Genomic DNA, 23282 nt, shown 5'->3' with positions numbered 1-23282 from the left:
TAAATAAATTTGCCCTCCCCAACAGTATAATGAATGCGTTAATTATTCCATAAACAGGAAACCCAATTATTCATCAAAAAGGCTTTAGATGTTGTGTAAACGCAAACCTTTCTACAAAATTTCGTATTTACTAAAGTTTCCGGTAGACCTTTTTCTCCTGGCTGAACTTGGTTTAAATTATCACAGCACATAAATAGTTTGACTACCTACAGAAAAGTATGGCTAGTAATAAACAGAAATGTCTAGTTGTCAGTTTGTATTGTACTAATGAAAATGTAAACAGAATTTTGCTGCTCCTGTTCATTAGAACACTTCAACGAAATCAGTCGAATTATTCTTGAGATCTGAAAATGTAAAAATATGACATTTTTGGAAATTTCTTGAAATTTTATCTCTTGTTATTTTAAATTTCAAAACTTAAAATGCCAAACTACTATTCTTAAAAAGTATGAAATTTCAAATACAAATTTTATAATTGTGCTCAAAAAGTTTTTGATCCACTCAAATGATATTCCCTTGGTACAGCGAAGTAGGCGATAAGTGAAATTAACATTAAGGGGCCAAAAACTTTCAACTGTTCTCCTGACTGAAACTATCGGTACTACATATCCCAATAGTTATAGTCAGGATAGCAGTCGAAACTATTCAGATTGCGACTACTACCTCCCATATGTTGCTGGTCCAAAATCCAAATTTGTCTTGGGAGAAAGGTATGTTTATTCAAGAAGATACTTTTTTTTCTGGGGGGGGGGGATGTATGACTTCGAAACTAAACTAATAGAACTAAATTAATAAAAGAGATGACAAACTGTTCCACTTTGTAAACAAATTTTCTCTACTGATAGAAAAATGTATGTTTTAGTGCAGTATTCTTGAATTAACCCGTTTCGTCCCTAATTTATATATTGAAATGATACAAAAAGTAGTTTTATGGAAAAGGCGGTATAATATATGATCGAAATTAATTGGTTTTTCTACTGTTAGAGCAATCAGAAAGTCATTTATTGATCAAAAAATACTTGCTCCTTATAATTCTAGATCTAATCAGAAATAACTAAATCCTCATGGTATCTGAAAAACTTTTAATTCACCCAGATAAATGAAAATTCTGAAAAAAGTTTCCCACCACAATGAATGTCTTTGAAAAAAGGAACTGTCCTAAATATGCGTTAACCGGTTAATAAATTTGCATTCAGTTATTTTGTTGAACAACTATATAAAAATTAAAAAGCACATGCAAAATAGCAATTTTTTTTGTCGTGTCTATGACATAGCCGAATCAAATGTTTCCATGCGTCTTGATTACTGCTTCTGCGATTTGCTTGATATTATCGTCATAAAGGTCAATCAATGACGGCAAGACTCCTATTTCTCTCAGATTAGCACTCATTGCTGGACACTCAAAGATGTGGCATGGCAAAATAGCAATGATGTCCAGTTATCATTTAATCACCTCAATGCTAAACCAACATGAAGAAAGGATCAGCTTCGCGCCCTCAAGCTCCCAGCTCCATATAAGTTCAAGTCCAATTATTTTTTAGTAAATCTTTCAAAGCTGTAACTTATTTATACAAAATGTTATACACCTCCATAAATATTCATCTAAAGTTGGAGTACTCGGCATTCCTGTAATTAGGTCTGCTTCTTATTCTGGATCTAGTTGGAAAAGCGTGTTTAAAAAATGAACGCAGTTTAAAAACCGTATTTAAGGAAATCTGCACAGGTCTTAAAGCTTGTTTGAAAAAATAAACACATAAAAAATACGCTTTTCAATATTCAATCGAAATTTAACAACAAAGTGAGGAATTTGTACTTAAACAATCTAAGCAAAATGATTACGGAACAAAGTCCTGGTCTTCGAGGTAGGAGGCAATATAGTCCTCTTCGTATTCAGAATACGAAACGATAGAGTGTTTTTTAACACGTTGAATGTCATGGGGGTCACCGGTGACCGACGAAGCCAAGATTATAAGTGACACATAATTCGAGTAAATGTTTAATATTTTTACATTATTATCGTTAGTAAAATGGTTTGAAGAAATTAATGCAATATAGAACACACAAAAATAGTTTTATTTACATACACAGAGATGCCAACTTGCTCCGGTCAACGAATAAGTATTTTCAAGTAGTAGTTTATTAATTGTGATTCTTGGTTTAATAAATTCAATTTAGTAGATTTTTACCCATCACTATTTCTAAACAATTTGTAGGCTTCTATAATTCAACACTTCTTCAATTATGCCATGCGAAACCTTTTAAAAAACTAGCAAAATTTGCCAAATTTGTAAATTTAGTTTCTAACATTGCTTTTAATTTTTTAGCACAGAATTTATATTAAACATATTTTTCCTACTTTTTTCATTATTTTGTATTAAATGAGGTCAAAATAAGTGGAAAATATATATTTTTCTTTTAATGGCGGGCACTTGGAGGTATTGTCCATTGGCCACAGAAAGTGCCAGAACTGCTAATTCTCTTTTCGTTACCCAGTGGGCACCTGTGGCGAAGCCACGGCGGTGGAACAGCGTCGCCCACGTCACACTACCACAACCCGTTTATAGGGCGGGTCACATTCACACACAAAGGAGAAAGGACATAGAACACAGGAGGGAAAGAAACATCCATGCCTTGCCCGGGATTCGAACCCAGAACCTTTCTGGAAAATATTACTTTTAGCATTTTAATAATTTATCTTTATAAAATACAGCATGAAACACTGGTGTCTTTCGCTACGTGGAATGTAAAATTTTCTAAACACGGCTCACTTTCAAACAATGAGTTTTCGAATTTTCACTCATTTGAAGTTATTTTCAAACATAAGAGAAACAGTAATTCATTGAAAATTTTTTAGTTTACAAAATCAATTATTGATAAAATTTTGAATATGAATGAAGAAAAAAAAACTTCTCAGACTATTTTATTTGGATTTTATATTTTAGTACAAATATAATTCCGATATTCAGACTACTTTATTTGGATTTTATATTTCAGTACAAATATAATTCCGATATTCAAACAGATTTTTTCAGTAATTATAAAACTGTTTTTTATAACTAAAAAATAGTAAAACATGTTTTTACTTGCAACTAGAGTGTCAGAAAGAAAGTATATATAAACAACACCGCTGTCCCATCTGCGTCAGAGGGTTAAAATGCAAGGAATACTTTCGAATGAGACAAACCTTTAATTTATTACTTTGACTATGCCCTGTAATTTTATGGTATCAAACCTTAAAATTAATTTTAAATCTATATTATTTAAATAATTTTACCTTTCCTTTGATCTCAGATGTTTTCTATGGACAGAATTACAGTTGATGTTGCGAAGTTTAGAATCTATATTAAATATAAGAGATAAATCAGTAATGAATTTAATAATTTAAACAACAGAAAAAGCTACAAAACACTCTTAGAAATAAAACTTTCACTTTTGATGATACAGAAATCTTTGAGCTGTATTACGTTAATTTTGAGAATAATTTCTTCCCGAAATTGCGTGATTTGTGACGAAACGCAAACACTCAAATCTAAGACGAAAATGTTTCCTCAACTCGAAACCTCATCGTAGTGCATTGTTGGTGATTGTTAACTAGAATGACGAAACTGGGATGAAGACTAGGCGCTGAAAAATAAAGTCACGAAGTAAGGTGGTCTAAGAGTTGGCCTCGTTACTAGGAAGTTCTCGGGTTCGAAGCCTGTCTCGGACATGTTGGTAATTTATCTCTGCTCTCTTTGACCTTTCTTGTGTTGTGTTCGCCTACGATCTAGTAATTATTAGCAAAGCTATACGAATTAAACAATGAGAGATTTTTTTCTGGGGGGGATAGAATGACGAACTATTTTTTTTTAATTTTTACGAATTTCGTTTCCTTGTAGAAGTTACTATAGTTATTTCTTCACTTGCTCGGAGCATATAGCAGGGAACGGTTTCTTCAAAAGCAAAGAAAGTTTCGTGAAATTTGAAAGTCTATTTTTTACAGAGAACCTTCATATTAAGCTCAACTGAAATTATCTAAATTTTCAAATTAGTTATACTCGCAGCAAACTTAACTTTTAAGCATTTTATATAGTATAGGTAATGTGATGTTACGTTAGAATGAAGTAAAACACACCCACAACAGCCCGCTTTAGGACAGGGAGGTTACAGGGCTCCACAATTTCCTGCTCCACGACAAAATTGTGCTAATGTGGTCATGCTTGCGAACAGACCGCTTTTACTTCTCAGACAAGCTGATATCTGAATCTGGGTGGTCTTTAAGCAATCGTGGTTTTCCTCTCCATGCAACGCAAATACGGATTGGTTCCGTCAAAAAGTCCTCCAAGAAGACATATTTCTCCCAATTGATCCAAGAGTTCCTTTGTGCTCTGAATTGGATTCAAAATTACAAGGCTACGGAGTTGAATCTTAGCAGTCCTAAACCCAAAAATTGAATCGGCTGCTCAACGATGGTTATAAAATTAAATAAGAGTGAATTTCTAGGCTTTCACGAATACAATTTCCCTAACGAATCCGAGATTGTGGAATAGGAATTAGTTTTTGAAAAGGTGGGGTTATTAACAGAACCATTTAGAAAGATTTTTATTTGAGTTTTTCGTCACAGTGTATACTATGGTGACGAGACCATATATGCCTATAATTTAGTATGGACGATGAAGATAGAAGAAACAGAAAAAATCAAAACGCTTCTTTAATATTAATATAAAACGTTACAGGTTAATTCAATAATTTATTAACTTTCTTTCTTAAATTTCTTTATCATGTAAAAATCTGCTCAAAATAAATTTTACCTTTTGGGTTGAAATAGTTCGAATTTAGTTTCTTTTGATTTTCAAACTTTGGGTGCTCGTTATGAGTCAAGGATTTCAGCAAACTGTTGGTTTCATCTATGGCTTGCGATTCTAAATAACAAATAGAAAATAAATAAATAAATCCTCAGTATTACACGAATACGCACCTTTTATATTCCCACATATCATATTGAATAACACTACACGTAATAAAATACAATGTATGCTACTATGATTCTCCCACCATTTTTGAATTTCAATCAAATTATTTTGCGGAAAAGATAAAAATTGGTAAGAGGAGCATTTAATTTTGATCTTTTTATCAAGATAAGTAAATCAAATCAGTCAACTACTAAATTTTTGTGTGAAATACTTTATTGAGTTGTAGACAATCAAAATCCAACACTTGTAATATTTGGATGAATTTTGTAATTATTTTAGAAGTTTCATTAACCCTTTCGCGCCGACTGTCACAAATACGTGCCAGCATAAAACCTTATCAACCAGGGTAAAAAGATAAAATTGGTAATCAAAGTAATTCGTTAGCAGTTTATTTGTGGGCGGAGTTATAATTGTTTGATTTATTTAATTCACCATTACTTTGTTCAAAATAAAACTATTTAGTTATACTTTGAATTAACATTGATTATATATATGATTCAACTAACAATAATTAAAGTAAAAGCAAAGTAAGTCTGTCAAATTAGAAAAGACTACATTTAAGTTACCGTTTTTTATTTAATTACATCCTGATTCTGATTTTGTGCGAATGCTTTTCTGAATCACCCGTCCCCAAGGGGTTAAGGAAATCTACCACAAGGTGGGGTTTAAATATAATCAGTGTTTATAAATCGTTCACATATAAATATATAAATCATTCACAGTGATGCCAACTGCTCCGGACAAGCTACCATAATGTTGCTCAACACAAAATGTTTTTATGCAATGATTAAATTATTTTTCATAATGCATGGGTTAGGGGCCCAATTTTTTGTAAATAAAGAAATAAACTGCTCCGGACGCGCAAAAATAATTTAAGAAAAAAAACGGTAAATAACTACTAAGTAAATTTTGCAAAGATTTGACCTTTTTTACTTGCTTTTTAAAAGGTATAGTATGATATAAGTACTATAAAGTTTTATAAGCAATTAGCATTACATTTTCAGTGGTTTGTAACATATGCTAGCCTCACTGCACCGGAAAAGGTGAAGACAAAAGTGTGCTACCACTAGGAAAAATTTTCCTGAAAAGTGGCATTGTAAGCAGACGTTTTATTCATTTTTAAAAGATACCCTTTTACCTGCTAAGCACAAAGATCTAAGACAAACAGAACTCAGAGGCAAGGATAAGGGCTGCTTAGCCGTCCCAGGTGCCCAGCTAATGGGCATGGGTGAAAGCCCTTATATAGCAAGACGGAAAAGAGAAAAACCTGGTACGTAAAACATTTCATTCCAGCATTTTTTTCGAAAAAAATGAAATATCTGTAACTATCAGGATTTCTTTTATAATTCCGGCATATATATAAAACTGCTTCTTTTCCAAGATAAAGTAGATATTGTTGAAAAATTTAAAAAAGAATAAGTAAACTCCTCCCCAAAACTAGCTATAACTGAAATGGTTTTACTACCATCCTTTCCTCTTTTCCGTCTCGCTTTCACCCATGCTAATGGGCAATACTACTACTACAATTCTCTTTCAGCCAACATTTACAACACTTTTAGTTAACTAGCATGCATGTATGTTTTAAGCGGTTTGAACCATTCAAATGAAAGGGTAGTTTAAAATCATTTTAAATTAAATCTTTCAAACAAGAATCAAGTTTTGATACCACACAAAATATCAAGATAATTTCTTCTTGGAAGAGTTGGTAAGCACGCAATAATGTATTTGACAAAGGTTTATAATCCTATTTGAACACACAAGCCTGTAAATGTACGTAATTCCAATAGACCAATAATGTATTAGAGTAAATGAAACTGTCTTGTTTCTGCAAAATATTGTTAATGATGATTTGAGTAACTAGCATTATTCTTTTTAGAAAAAAGTAAACTTACTTTTAAAGGAACCCTTGGAACTAATTATTTAATATGATTCTTATTAGAGTTTCTGGTTAAGGGGTTACTGTCACTAAACTTAAACTTTTGCAACTTAATACCTCTTTTCAATAAACGCATCTTCTCCCCTTACCAGTATAAGCTTATTTCTTCATGACTTTTGAGAACGGAACCAACCAGTACAAGATGAATTGGTTGGTGGCGCTACGCGCCAAGTACCGAGGTACCCAACATATCCAGCATCTTCTCACCTTATAAACAGCAGTTTCTTATAAAACATATTTGGATGGAAAATATACCTATACCTATACATAATACATACTTATACATAATATATACCTTTATATAAACTTAAAAAATACTATTAGAATTTTGAAAAATAAACCTTTCTTTAAGTATTTCAGTAGATATTTCTTCTGCAATTCTGATATGGAATTTTTTGTGACAGTTATTCTACTTAAAAATTGAAAACTTGATTTTGGATCTAGAAGAGAGAAAAAAAAACACAATATGTATTTTAATTAATTTGTAAGAATCAAACATTTCTTGTAAAGTATTTAAATGTTGAAAATACGCATAGGTAAAAGACAGACGATGCCAGGCTCAATTAAATGTAACAGTAAGCGCTAAAAATGCAAATATTAAAAATTACTCCTCGTTGTATTATATTTATTATTTGGATGCCATTTTTATAAAATAATTACACGGGATAGTTTCAACAATACAACTCATAATGCAGTGTGTCATCGATGTGCAATGATGATTCCGCCATAATTATTCATTTCATAATTATTTAATATTATCTAAAATTATTAATATCACAAATATGTATTTTAAGAATATTATAATTACACGGGATAGTTTCAACAAAACAACTCATAATGCGAGTGTGTCATTCCTGTGCAATGATGATTCCGCTATAGTAAATCATTTCTTAATTATTTAAAATTATCTAAAATTATAAACATTACTACTATGTATTTACTACTATGTATTTTTAGAGAGGAAAAGTTTAGAGAGGCAGTAATTTAGTTTCCATAAAAAGAAGAAGGAAAATATGTTTCAAATAGTATCACTCCCATTTTAAGTGTCATTTTCACAATAAAAATTTTCCGGCCTTAATGATTTATAAAAAAAATTCAATGCTTAATTATTACATTTTACCAGAAACATAACAATACTTATAAGCAATTCAGATTGAGCATGTACTGTGTCAATCACACAGTTCTGTAGTAATCATAGAGTTAAAATATAATGGAGGGCGCACATTATAATAATTTTTATCCTCGATACTGTACTACGCGAATAAAAGGGAGAATAGAGAAAGAAAATTTACACCTTCCGCGTCTCCTCGTTATTTCAATGGAAGAAAATCGATGATGGAATATTAGCACCAAAAATCGTTAAATATGGTGGATTATTGTGTCACATTTGATTGCTCAGATACATTTGTTTAAGGTGGACTTCATACATTTCATTAATTTTCCGTAAAGGAGAAAAAGTAAATTAGTAGCAAATGTAGCAAACAATACTACAAATTGCAAGAAGAGCCTCGAATGTAAAGGGTCAATAGTATTGTAAAGAAAATGCATAGTAAGCAAAAAAATCTGCCTAATACGTCTGTTTTAGAAAAAATTAGTAGCTGAGAAATAAAACTAATTTTTTTTTTTAAATACTAGCCAATACTTTAAGTTTTGAAAGGTACTGTCCTGAAACTTCAGGATGACTAAAACCACAAAATTATTTCCAACAAGAAAGGTATGCGAAGACACGGCAATAAATAATTTTTTTCTAAGCATAATTGTCGATAAAAAAACTGCACAATAACCAACATCCTGAATATGTTCCAATTTCAGCAAAAATCTTTTACTGAATTACAGGACTTAAGTTTGCATAACCTTATTCAATTTTACAATTTAAGATCTTCATCACGACTTTACTTGGAATGAAGTTATGAGAAGTGTTAATGAAGTTAATATTGAAAAGTGAAGTTAATGTTATGAAGTTATATTCGGCATAATATTACTATTTCAGTGTAATAGTAATATTATTTCAGTTCTATTCATTGGAAATCGACAACTATTTCAGTGCACTACCGCGAAACAGCATTTACTGATATGTCATATTCAAAAACAAATAATGACCAATTTATGGACTAAGTGAAGGAATAAGTATTGGAGGGAAATGTGTCAGGCACCCAAATTTATTGAATCAAGATTTATACGTAAAAGCAAAATTTGCTACCAATAGAAGTAATTTATTCATAAAGCAGAGCAAGTATATCTACAGTGATTCAAAAATGAAATGGTAAAAATGGAAACTAACATTCTTCTATGCAATAATATTTTAATCAATGACAATATGCACATTATTGTACTGAACAACTATCTATCTCAATGGCCGACTGAATTTAAAAAAAAAATATTCCAAAAAATTATAATAAGAACGGCAAAATATAGAAAATATATTATAATTGACTTACTTGGCTGTATTTTTGCACTTCTTAAAAACTCCGTATGATTCTCCATTATTAAAGCATATCTCACTTTATAGCGATCAATAAAATGCCATAAATTATGCTCGTCAGTTTTCCTGTGTTCTTCATTAGAAAACGCTAATGTTATTCCTAAAGATAGAGCAGATAACACGAATTCCCAATACGAACAGTTTATCTAATATGGAGAAAAAAAATATGAATTGTAGGCAGAAAAAATATTTTTCAATTAGTTAACAATTTTAGATTTCGATCAGATTTCGATAGTTTTTAAATTCTACTTTGAATTTGGGACTTATTAAAGTATGCAACTACAACATTTCAGCTAACCCTAAAAATTAAAATAAATGAATGGCATACATTTTAGCTTCCACTTGAAATTTACACAAATATCCGCCTAAATTAAAAGATTATGTCGTTTGTTATGAAAATCAGTGCTTTGAGTTTAATTAGTAACTCAAAGGAAAGAATTCACAAAAACAGATGCCTTTATACTGTATTCGCACGATTTTGTAGCGCCATCTAGGAAAATATATGTAACTTAGTGAGAGAGAGAGAGTGTGTGTGAGTGTGGAAGGAGAGCCGTAAAAAGCTACAAATAAAGCTTTCTTCCAAATATTAATAAATAAATACTAGTGGTCTGCGCCCCTTGCTCGCTAACGCTCGCCAACCCCCAAAAATTGCCATGCAATCTTATACGGTTTGCTTCGCAAACCAAGCTCGTTTCGCTAGCTACTAACTTAGGTACATTGCAAATGCACAAAATTCTAAGAATTCAAAACACTCATTCAAATCCATATAAAAACTTTTTTTTTAAAAAAAATTACATATTTTTAGTAAATACTAAGTCATTAAAATAAATTTAAATTCAAATAAATGACATGCAATTCGTTAAACCTATTAGAAATGTGCTATAGTATAATTCGTGATATAAATCAAAAATCGTCAAATAAATTCGCAATATATAAATTCGTGAAAAAAAAGCGCTTTCAACAAAATACTAAAATAGAGATCTATCGACAAAGACTACTCACTGCTGCCTAGCTTAATAGTATGAGATTGCCGCAGCTGATGCTCTCTGGTTATTTCAGTTTCCGTTTTTAAAAGCGCTATATGTTGAGCCACCACATCTAGATTTGGCATGTAACATTTTTAGCGGCAATCATTGGTCGATTCGCCGTGTAAGAGAAATAGTAACGTAAACAAAACAAAGCAAACGTTGCCACCGGCGGAAAAGAAATACAGCCAAAATTTGGGAGCCACGTAAGAGAATTATATATATTAGATATTAGAGTTTTTTTTTTATGCTTGTCTTGTAAAAGGAAAACACAAACTTTAACTTTATGCGCTAATTTTGTATAGGTAAAAATTCTTGCCAACTTTCTTCGCTTTTTGAGAAAAATTTTTTAGTGGTAACTAAGGTATGATTCCCTGTTTTGAAATTTGATTTAAAAATATTTCCTACACAGCTGCATATAAATGATTCAAAAGTTCATATGAAACTTTACTTCGTTCCAGTTCAGCCGTGGGGAGACTTTCGAAATGATAGCAAAATTATCAATTATTCTAAAAGCTTCAATTTTTAATTGTCTTAAAAGTAGCTTGCCCGTCTAGCAAACGTTAAATAATGACAAACTATATTAGCAAATATTAGAAAGATTCTACTAGTTTTTTAAACGGTTTTGTATGACGTATCTCAGTATTAAGTGGTGAATTATGTAAGCCTACGAATTTTTTAGAATTTATTAAACCAGGAATCATAACTGATAAACTACCACTTGAAAATATTTATTCGCTGTACGGAGCAAGTTGGCATCTCTGGGTATGTAAATAAAACTATTTTTGTATGTTCTATATTGCATTAATTTCTTCAAACCCTTTTAATAGCATAAAAATATCAAAAATTTACTGAAATTATGTGTTATTTATAAACTTGGCTTCGCCGGTCACCAGTGACCCCCGTGGCACTACGAGCAAACTCAGTGCCGGTCACCGGTGACCCCCATGGCATTCAACGTGTTAATATTTTTTCTATGACTCATGGGAAATCCTGGGCGTAACTCATCATACCATAGTACGACTAAAAAGAAGGAATTAAAAAGAATATACCAAAAAGAATTAAAAGAAAATTTGAGTCGAAGAATATTATTCACCTGAACTGGAAGTAGCGTAATAACAGGCGAATTTTTCTCTGGTTGAAATGATTGCTGAAGTATAACAAAAAATGAAGGTATAGTAGTTAATGCCTGAGATTTCGTTTCTTCTTCCTCAATATTTGTTGCCATGCCTGTCTTCTTGGATATTTGGGGAGTTTGACAATGGCTATGAAATAACAATTATAATATTTACTAGAAAAATATGATGCATCAATCCTACCTACCGAATATTTTTTTTTAATAACGGCAGGCACTGAACTTTCGTTCTTCGCCTTAGAAGATGCCGAAAGTGTTGCTCATTTATCGTTACCCAGTGGGCACCTGTGAACCAAAGTCACGGAGGCGAGCAACATTACCCACGCCACACTGCCACAAATATCCGTTCATAGGGTGGGCCACATTCATACATTCACACATCAGAAGACAGCACAGAGAGTGAGAAACATCCATGCCCAGTGTGGGATTCGAACCCACAGCCATTGGCTTCGCAGTCAGGCACGCTAACCACTCGGCCACCTGGCCGGCTTATATACCGAATATTGTCCAAAATGATTAGTAATATATTTTATGATACGTTCGTAATCATAATGTATTGAAGGGAGAGTAGGCCATAAAATTGAGCTTTTCTTCTTCTTTTATGATGTAAAACTAAATTTTTGCGTATCAGTCATGAATAAACAAGGCACCTGTTGTACTAAGTTTTAAAAAAATTAATGTCTTTTTGAAAAATGAAGGAGATATTAGTGTAAGTTTTTAATTACACTTAATTAAAACAGAAATCTCTAACACTAAATTCATTAAAATAGTTTAAAACGTAAGGGGAAAAAATTGATAGCAAATGAGATTTATTTTTAGAAAAGCTTGATTTTGGACTTACCTAAAACTGCCATGGTTGATTAGACCCTTATAAAAAATTGATGTCATTCCAAAGTAAATCGTTTTTTAATTGATGAATTTTTGTTGAAAATACAATATGTAATAGTGAGTTTATATTTTTTTTAATTATTGCAATGACTATATTACAGTATTTGTAATCAGCATGCAAAGTGCGGCCAAAAAGTAAACAGACCACCCTGACTAACTTTTGATCTAATGATCGGATCTTCACGTTCTTGGACTTATTCTTAATGGTTTGAGGGGGTGACCTCAAATATGCTAATGAATAAGTGTAGACGATATATTAAGTTACGAAATAAGACACAAAAACGTACTTTCTCAGAATAAACACACCATTTTCTCGACGGATTCGGATTTTTGACCCCCAAAGTATAGCGGGTAACCACAATCTGGGAAATGTTAATTTTTCTTTTTGTGTATTTCACCATATCTCGAGAAGTTCTTGAGCGAATTGAAAAATTTTTGTACGCAATTCTAAATAATAATTTTTATTATTATTTCATTTGATAATAGTCCAAAAGATTTTGAATTGTAAGGTATACGACTTTTCGTATAATTTCAATGTATGTAAATGAACATGGCGAAGTACAAAATCGGTCAAATAGTTCCCGAGAAATTGAATTTTAAAGAAGTCGGATATATAAAATGCAATTTCTCAGAAACTATTCCACCGACTTCGCTCAGATTTTAAGATTTCGCCATATAAATTTACACTTTTCAAAATCCCAAAAAAACTATATACCTTACAATAAAAATTTTTTGAACCTTTATTGAATAAAATAATTTAAAAAAAATAAATGAAAAAAAATATTTGACAAAATTTATTTTTGCATGGAATTACTGTTGGATAAACGAATTTTATAATTGTGCACACAAATTTTTCAATTCGCTTAAAAAGTTCTCGAGATATAAGGAAAAAATCCGAAAAGTCAAATTAACATTACGGGGTCCAAGCTTTGAAGCTCTATCCTAATCAAACTATTGGGACCGTATTTCCTAGACTGCGGCTACATCCCATATTTTGGGAGTTAGAAATCCGAATCCGTAGAATGAATGTTATGTTTATTCAGAAAAAGTATGTTTTTGTGTCTGATTTCGTAACATAAAAAAATCGTCTTCACTTATTAATTAACATATTTCAGGTTACCCCCCCCCTCGACCCGTTAAGGTTGAGTTCTAAGACGTGAAAATCTGATCATTACCTCAGTGTAAACCATTTTTTTTGGCGCTTTGTACATGATTTCAAACGCGATAACATATTTTTAATTAAATAAGAGCTCAACTGTGCTGACATCGAATCTCCGATACCACTTATTTTAACGGAAACTGTTCTGTGACTTTCTTAAAAAGTAGTCCCCGATTTTTGTTCGACAAAACAACTTTCCAAAGTTTGTAGCTTTACAAAATCAAAAACAGAAAATATCTGTGTCTGAAAATATCTTTTACTTTTCTTTTCTTATATATAATTGTAAAACAATAATGTAGTAATATCTAAGCTATAGTGATATCGTAAGTGCAAATTTCGTTTTCCAAGTTGAATCACTTTTAAAAACAACTCGTATTAGTAATAGTCACAAAATACTTATCTGGCAAAGATAAAATATTGTCCGTAGGAAAGCAGCTTCCATAGAGTTTTTTTTCCCGGAATATTAACCACATGAGTGTTCAACTTTTTCTTCTTCTTGAATGTAAAGTATACATTGACTAAACATAAGATATAATTGTAGAAGAGGGGTAGCAACAAATAATTTATTTAATTTGAGTAAAAGATAGATTTGAAATATTCTTATAACTAGTTCAATTTTCAAGGCTCAACAGTAAAGCTAAAATAGTTTTCATTATGATTAAATAATTTTATTGCAATAAAATAGCAGGTGTTATTTTTTCTCTCTGTCAACTTTTTTTCTTGTTTTACAAATTGTATAGGGCGTGGAAAAGCCTTTTTTATAAATAAACAAATGTATGATATAATTAAAATAATAAATCAAAAACCGTCTTACCCGCTATTCATATCTGCTATTACATTTCCCATCGTAGACACAGTAACAGCTTGCTTTAAAAAAGGAACACCTGGAAGAAGTGGCTAAATCGAGATATTTGTAATCCTATGAAATAATATTTTAAAAACGCGACCTATATATATATATATCTATCTATATATATATATATATATATATATATATATATATATATATATATATATATATATATATATATATATATATATATATATATATATATATATATATATATATATATATATATATATATATATATATATATATATATATATATATATATATATATATATACATATATATATATATATGAAGAATAAAACAAAGAAAAATTATAGACATATGGAAAAAAAAAGGGGAGGGGAATAATAAGTAAAAAATAACAAACAACAGTTTTGCGGATATAATCGTGTGGACTGAAGAAAAGATTATATATTTTTTTTCCCGGTTTTATTTTTCCGGTTTTTTAAATAAAATTTCATCCTTTTTTTTTTAAATATATTTTATAAACTGTTGTTTGTTATTTTTTACTTATTATTCCCCCCCCCTTTTTTTCATATGTCTATGATTTTCCTTTGTTTTATTCTTCATTTTGACCTTATCTAATGAGTTCTGTTTACTTGCAGCTTAAGCGCAATAAATGAATCTTATTGTTTTTCTTAACTTTCTTCGTGTTTTCTTGTATGTACTTATTTATTATATATATATATATATATATATATATATATATATATATATATATATATATATATATATATATATATATATATATATATATATATATGTAATACAAAAATTAAATACTTTTGTATTAATAAAAGCATTAAAACTTCATTCGTTTTCATAAAATATCTTTAGTAAAGGATAAGGGTAGAAATTCGATTTCGGGACTTCAAGGCTAAAAACATGCCAATGAATAATAATTAGATTTATACTTGAAATCCATTAACCAGGACTCCAGGAATCCATAATCCAGTAATCCAGGACTTGAAATCCATTGGGGTTTCCCCGCGCAGGTTCGAATCCTGCCGGCTTATAATATCGGTGTATCCACACCGTTATTGTTTTACTTAATTAGTAGTCAAAGCAGCATGATTAAGGAGTCCAGTTTCGGCATAATATTTTATTTTACTAAACGATGGTGAAATAGCAGTTTAACCCCTCTCCAGACGGAGATGGGGGGAGACCCATATCCCGTCTAAGCTGACGGATTTTATTTAAGCATGATAAACAACAAAAAGCCACGCAAAAACATTCAGTCCTGCGTTTTATAGGATGATCACAAGTTGTGAAGAGGCTAGTCATATTGCCTTTTCTGTATTCTTACGCCTCATCAATTTATTTATTACTCATAGCAAATCGTTTAATCTTTCCTTATATGGAAGTGAAAGATCTTAAAATAACTTCTCTTTTGAAGTATAAATCTAATTATTATTCATTGGCATGTTTTTAGCCTTGAAGTCCCAAAATAGAATTTCTACCCTTATCCTTTACTAAAGATATTTTATGAAAACGAATGAAGTTTTAATGCTTTTATTAATACAAAAGTATTTAATTTTTTTATTACATATATATATATATATATATAATATATACAGGGTGTCTCAGTTAAGCGTTTCAGAACTTCTAAGAGGGGTAGGGGGCATGCTGACGACTCGAAATCATATAGCAATGTGGGGTCGGAAATGCTTTCCTGAAGCGGTGACGTACACGGAAGCACCATAAAGAAAAGAGACTGTAAGTGAAAAATCGTTATAATAATACATTGAAAAAATTATATGGTACATGGGCCAAAGTAAGTGTTCGAAGTTTCTACCACCGGCTACAGTGTACACCTCACATCTCCGGCTCATGGACATTCGAACATTCTGCAATACTCCAGGCATATCTCGCAGGCAGCTACTGCGATTCTTGCAACCAGTATTATCAACAGGGTGTCATAAACCAGTGTTTTCATATGACTCCAGAAATCAAGAAATGATAGGTCGGGTGACTGAGGAGGCCATATAATTTTTTCAATGTATTTTTATAGCGATTTTTCACTTACGGTCTCTTTTCTTTATGGTGCTTCTGTGTACGTCACCGCTTCAGGAAAGCATTTCCGACCCCACATTGCTATATGATTTCGAGTCGTTAGTATGCCCCCTACCCCTCTTGGAAGTTCTGAAACGCTTAACTGAGACACCCTGTATATATTAAAAGAAATTTCGATGAATTTTAAATAAAAAGAAAAAAAATAATAAATATTTGCAAAAATTTAGTTTTGCCAGAAATAATTTTTGGATAAGCGAATTTTATAATTGCATACAAAATTTTTTAATTCTGAGGGTCAGAAATCCAAATTGATAGTAAAAAGGGTGTTTTTTTTTCAGAGAAAGTACGTTTTGTGCCTGATTTCTGAACTTAAAATATCGTGTGCACTAATTTATTCGCATATTTGAGGTTACCCCTTCAAACCATTAAGAGTTGGTCCTAGAATGTAAAAATTCGATCAAAAGTCATTAAGAAAAAAGTCATTCGTTTATTTTTCTTTTTGTGCACTGCAAATATATGTATATTATGCTAAATTGTAAAGTAACTATCAAGATTAAAAATATCATCTTAATCTGTACATACATACTGGTGGTTCAAATCATTTTATTTTAAATTTATTACTTTGAAACATTAAACAAAAGCATAAATTTTATTACCAATTTAAATATAAAAATAAAATCTTGCAAAAAGTTCGTAAAAGTTGATAGCTATGGTTAAAGTGCTTTTGTAAATTCAAATTCGATGTTATTTTAATTCGTTTGTTCGTTGTAGTGGAACTGGGCGTCTGAGGCCTTACAACCCTTTTCTCATTCATCATGAAATTAGACTAAGAAACATACATGACAAAAATAAAGTTTTTCGGAGCAAAATGGATGTATTTCAATACATTTTATGTTGTTTCTTAAAAACAAAAACTTTTGCTGCTATAATCAATACTACGAATTTAATTTATTCTAACACATTGCATACTGTCAACTTTTCCGAATAACGTAATACAGCTGTTTGCAACATAAATATTATTTAAACATGATGAAACTCTCTTATTTTACGGGGGGAGGGGAAGCAATAGTTTCTATTCAATAGAATTTGTTTTTCTCATTTCACATGATTTAAGAAAGCAAACAAAACGATGTCTGCGCAACATCGTTTCAAAAGTTGGCGATGTTGACATACGTACGCACTTGGAACTAGGCATCACTTTGGCGTGCACTTAGATGTAAACAGGCTCTCTTTATGGGAATAATGTTTTCTTTTTTTTTATTTGCAACAGAATTTAGCTATTCTTCTTTTTCCGTTCACCCCTGAATATAACCTAAGAAAGTTGGATATATTGAATTGTATCGAAAATAATTCTTACCTTTCAGAACATTTAGAATAGTTCTTGAATCGTTTCTATTGGACGGAAAATGACTCCTCACAATATATATCTTTGATTTCATTTCTGGCCACATATAAAGCTAACTAAAATATTGAAAAAAAATCTATGAATTTTTTTAAACAATTTTCTTTTAATAATTAAAGGCCAATGTTTCCTTTAACATGTTTCAAAAATGAGACTAGTTACTCAACTAACTAATTCCTTAAATTCATACCAAGGAATATTCGTTACCACTTACGGTCTTTTTACAGGCATCAACACTGATGCTCGAAAATGGTTATGAGAAGGTTATAAGAAGGAGGCATAATGATTATGAGAAGGAGGCATAAAATTATTTTATTTGTGACCACTAATTTATGTAATTTTGAGGAGAAAAAAAATATTTCGGTATGAAGATTTTGCGTTATGACCTCAAAAAGTTAAAATGGTATTTTAAAAAAGGGGAATTACTAATAGCATTAAAGTGCATAGCAATTACTATACATAGCAACTAAGGGCATAGCAATTAAGTGCATAGCAATTACTATAGCATTTATATTATACTTTTGGATTTAAAGAAGGGTTCCTTTTTCAAAGAAAGTAAGAAATGTTAACATAAGGATTTCGTTATTATAAACCCACGTTGAACAGCCGACACAATTATGAGTTTATGACTATCGATGTTTAACTCAGTAACCCGGTAATTTTGAACCAAACCTGGAAAACAAGAGAATTCCTGGCTCAAACATTGGGACAAAATAGTCTTTGTAAAGGACTTTTTGAGGAACTTACCAGCATTTATGTTACAGGGATAGGAAAACCACCAAAATCTCCCACGGAAAGCCGTGAACTCTAACCCATGATCCGTTTACCTTTGAGGATATTTTACGTCAGCAATATGATCGGTGTGAGCCGGGTGCAGGATTCGAGCCTGAATCATCTCATTGGAAAGCAAGCACTCTATCCCCTGAGCCATCGCTGCTCTTATGTTTCGTTATTACAGGGCTGTCACTAGTGGCTGAAATTGTAAGGAGTGTTAAAAACACTTCATTCATTTTTGTTTATTTAGTTTACGTAATTATTGAATGGTAACTACTACCATGACATACATTGTAAATTATTTATTTTTAAAACAAAAAAATTCTTTGCAAGCACCTTCAATAATAAACTGAAAGAAATGTACTAGAAAAAAATTGCTAGTTTTAAACTCTTTTAATAGATATTTCCTTTTTATTAAACCCCCTTTTTCTCATTTTTAGTCGCCTGTGGCACCCCGGGTTATGTGTGCTTCTTCGATTAGTAAATTTAATTTAAAGTGGGTATTTTTTTTTACCACTATATGATTATAATTCAACAGTTTATAAAAAGAAGTCACTTATTTTTCACATTTCTCAAAGTGAAGCTTTAATAATGTTAACAAAATAAACCAAAATTCAGAACACTGTCGTTTTGTCCACCGCTCTTTAAAATATTTTGCAAAAAGCATAATAGTTGACAACCCTGTATTCACGATCTACGGTCGCAGTTGGTTATGTGTTGCTTGTCTAAAAATTGTTTTAACTCACTCAACTTTAACTAGCGAGCCTGCTTGGAAATCAAGCGAATTTTTAAGGCAAAAGGTGCGTTTTTTGTTTCTTCAGCGGCACCATCTATGGCCAAGAATACGACTTCAGCCCGTTTTATAATGAGGACCTATTCATACTCCATTCAATCATCCACATATCATGATTTTAAAATAAGCCAGAGAAAGATCTATCTCTAATACAGAAGCATTGATTTTTTATGGAAACTAGGAGGACTTTGTGATCCCAACTGATTTAACGTGCAGCACTCACCATTAAGTGCACGTGTATTCTTCGGCAAGTGAATATTCAATTCAAACTCACGTTCTCACGGTCGCGAGCCTTAAATCCTACCTGAACGTTTTTGTTTTTTTTTTTTTTTAATTTTAGGAATTAAATGGGATTTTTTTTTTCAATTTGCAACCAGGAAATAATAGTTCTCGTGTGGATATATTTTTCTAAAAAAATAACATACAGAGGTATACCTACCATTTAATGTGGTATTCTGGTATGGTTGGATATGGACAAATTATCATATTCTTAAGCTCTTCTAAAAGGTCTATAAAAATTCTATTTCTTTTAAAAATTTCTGTTCCAGTTTATTACCAATTAAAAAAATCTTTCCTTAAAACATCAAATGTTGAGGGTAGACAGAGATTATCGCAAAAACAATATATTATATTCTCCAGATCAGTCTCGTTTTCCTTAGAAGAATTAAATTTTTACAAGACCTCTGTGAGAGCCCTATTAGAGTCTCTTAATCTACTCTTTTAAATATCGAAAATATATATATGGTGATGAATTCGAAATGCCGACTGGCGTGTATGGTGGTCCAGGGAGCTGACCTCAAGTCAGAAAGTTTCCGAGTTCGAATCCCGGATAAGGCATGAATGTTCTTTCCATCTCTTCTATATATTATCGATCCTTCTTATTATGAGAGCAACGTTGGCTCACCTACTATGGTGCCCCTGATAGAGTGGCCAGCAAATCTGCTCTGCCCCTGTAGATACCCGAATGACGAAATGTCGATTCCGGGAGGGCATTTGAGAAAAAAAAATCAACTCGAAGTTTGTAGCAATTTTTATGTGTTTCCCAATCAATAGATAGCATTCTCCTTAAAAATTCTTACCTCATAAACTGAAAATTCCAAGTGAAACTGAAAAATAATCTGTCATTCATCAGAGAAATAATGGCAGAGGTGTCCCGAAGGAGTATCCTCGGTTCTGTTTTCTATACACCTTACACCTACGATTTCCCTAACGAAGACACATCAAATGACTGCCTACTGTGCTGATGACACAGAAATTATATCTAAATTCCAGATGCGCAAATAAATCTATCAAAGATCTTAACCAAAGTTGTCGACTCATTGAAAAATGCGGTGATCTTTGGAAAATTAAGATAAGTGTTGAAAAATCACTGTTATTAATTATTAGGAAGCATAAGACGATTTCTTAGAAGGAAGCAAAAAAACCTATCGCGCAAAATATCAAGATACTCAACAAGATTGTACCCAGAATAAAGCAAGAAAAACATTTAGGGTGATTTTTAATGATAAATTAATTTAGAGAGAACGTGTTTCCTGAACGTGTAAACAAAGTACATTCTTCGCGTTAACCCCTTGGGGACGGGTGATTCAGAAAAGCATTCGTACAAAATCAGAATCAAGTTGCAATTAAATAAAAAACGGTAACTTAAATGTAGTCGTTACTAATTTGACAGACTTACTTTGCTTTTATTTTAATTATTGTTAGTTTGATCATATATATAATCAATGTTTATTCAAAGTATAACTAAATAGTTTTATTTCGAACAAAGTAATGGTGAATTAAATAAATCGAAAAATTATAACTCCGCCCACAAATAAACTGCTAAAGAAATACTTTGATTACCAGTTTTATCTTCTTACCCTGATTGATACGGTTTTTTGCTGTCACGTATTTGTGACAGTCGGCGCGAAAGGGTTAAAGCATCTCATCAGAGTTTACTTAAATCTTTCACTTTCTAACAAAGGGCTCAGTTATTTGATATGTTTACGACCGATCCTTACTTACGACTCAACTGCCTTGGGCACTGCCCACAAAACTTTCATTAAAAATTACACACTTGTGAAAACAAATTTCCGAGGAAGATTACTGGTGCATCCTTGTGCATAAGAAATAAGGAATCTACACAAGGATTCAAAAACAAAAAAAAAGAACTTACTTTGACGAAAGAAAGGCCAAATTTTATTAGAAAGCACTGGATGGCGACACTGCAAATTTTAGCTGCATCTTTAGTATAGAATTAATTACTGGTAACATCAGATACAGCCTTGCTATTAGCTTTTTACTATCCCACGGCCCACTTTCGTATAATTTTTGTACAAAATTTACATATTCATTGCTCTATTTTTGTATAATTTTTATATGCTTTGACGAGTCAATCCTCTGTGCATCAATGAAGTCCAATGAGAAGGAGGATGTCGAATTTTAACTTAGTTTTTATTTATAACCCATACTTTTTGCGACTGCATATTCATACCTGCTAACTTTAATTCGCCTTGAAGATGATTTTTCTGAGTGCTATTTATATGACAACAAAATGAACAATTCACAGGCAGAAATCTTTTTACATTATTCTAGAGCATAAACCGCACTATAGACTAAACTGAACTGAATTTTTAAGTTGGGCAACTCGGTCCACTTTCGGCAATTTTCCCATTCATCATAAAAATACAAGCAATGTGTAAAAACCAATCTGTTAATTTCAGAACCTGTTACAGTACAAAGGAGGCATTACAATTATCACCATACAATATGACAAATAAAGTAATAAATAATGTAAAGTTTTTTGTCTTAAAAGTTCACATTGTTATTAAAAACAAGTTATTTGAAGAATGTCTCTATGTCCATAATATATCCTCTAGTTGAATAGTAGATGAAGAACAAAATAATGATTATTATGCATTAATATGCATACATAACTAATTTTATTATGTGGGAGTTAAAATTATTTTAAATTATATTTATAAAGCCAATAATTAAATTAAATTAGAGGCATAAGATCTCTGCTATCATTTTAAATATAAAAATAAAATCTTCCGGAAAAACCGGAAGAGTTAGCAGTTATGTAAATTGATTTTCATTGTTTTTTTTCTACTTCTTATTCTTATTTGTATCGAATTTTTCTCTCGTTGCCATATTTCATTCAATACAAGATAAAATAGGAAGGTGCCAAAAGGCAGATTCCTAGTAAATATTCATTTAAAACAACTTCGCAACATTCAGATTAAAGCAGTAATGAAATAACTAATATGTTATGTCTTTCAAAAAGAAAAAAATAATTAGAAGAATTTCACCGTCACATTTTCAATAAGAATCTTGTTACATACTAGGGGAAAATTTATCAAAACATGTAACATAAATTCTCTTACAACAAGTAAAACTCTTACCTTATCTTCCAAAAAGACGCAATTAATCCGAATTTGGCTAGTTGCAGACAGAAACTGGACAAACCTTGTGATTGCTTATATATTATATCTACAATTTGTGAATGGGCAGATATGCAGGTAACAATAAGGAAAAAGGGGTGATAATACGGCCCCTTGCTGATAAGGTTAGTGAAGGTGAATAGAAATACGTGACCTAAAACAGGGAGGACTCTAAAAAGTTAAATGTTTTGGGCTACACCACTGCATGTAAATAAATCAGATATTTATAATATGAATGCAAGTTCGAACGGGCCCAAACAAATTGGATTAACATTAAATTGGTATTTCCACTCAGATAAATTTAAACTTTTATTTTTAGCAAGAAATCATTTTAATTACCATTGAGGATATTCTACATCATCACTACGGGAGGTGGGAGCCAGGAGTAGGATTCGTATCAACCAGTCACCGCTGGTATTCGAACCTGCTTTACCTCAATGGAAGGCGA

At 31.4% G+C, this 23282-nt stretch overlaps 1 protein-coding gene across 3 annotated transcripts in view; it reads right to left on the bottom strand.

Annotated features, from left to right (window-relative positions):
• Positions 1 to 22935, bottom strand: part of LOC107456328 (uncharacterized) — a 28449-nt gene extending 5514 nt beyond the window's left edge. Inside the window, exons 1-8 of one of the 3 annotated variants that reach the window (XM_016074181.4) lie at positions 22796 to 22935; positions 17801 to 17904; positions 14392 to 14461; positions 11492 to 11660; positions 9327 to 9516; positions 7230 to 7328; positions 4791 to 4901; positions 3275 to 3338 (exon numbers count right to left, since the gene is read on the bottom strand). In XM_016074181.4, coding sequence (XP_015929667.3) covers positions 3275 to 3338; positions 4791 to 4901; positions 7230 to 7328; positions 9327 to 9516; positions 11492 to 11660; positions 14392 to 14461; positions 17801 to 17894 — 797 coding nt within the window. In that variant the 5' untranslated portion in view covers positions 17895 to 17904; positions 22796 to 22935. Of the gene's footprint in view, positions 1 to 3274; positions 3339 to 4790; positions 4902 to 7229; positions 7329 to 9326; positions 9517 to 11491; positions 11661 to 14391; positions 14462 to 17800; positions 17905 to 20491; positions 20683 to 22795 lie in introns of those variants that run through there. The other 2 variants (XM_016074189.5, XM_087160906.1) reach the window with 2 other exon arrangements.
• Between the last annotated feature and the right edge of the window lie 347 nt (positions 22936 to 23282).

The sequence above is a fragment of the Parasteatoda tepidariorum genome, chromosome 4 (assembly GCF_982258835.1).
Source record: "Parasteatoda tepidariorum strain Cologne lab strain chromosome 4, Ptep-v5.0, whole genome shotgun sequence".
NCBI lineage: Eukaryota > Metazoa > Arthropoda > Arachnida > Araneae > Theridiidae > Parasteatoda > Parasteatoda tepidariorum.
This window is presented reverse-complemented; position numbering and strand designations above follow the sequence as displayed.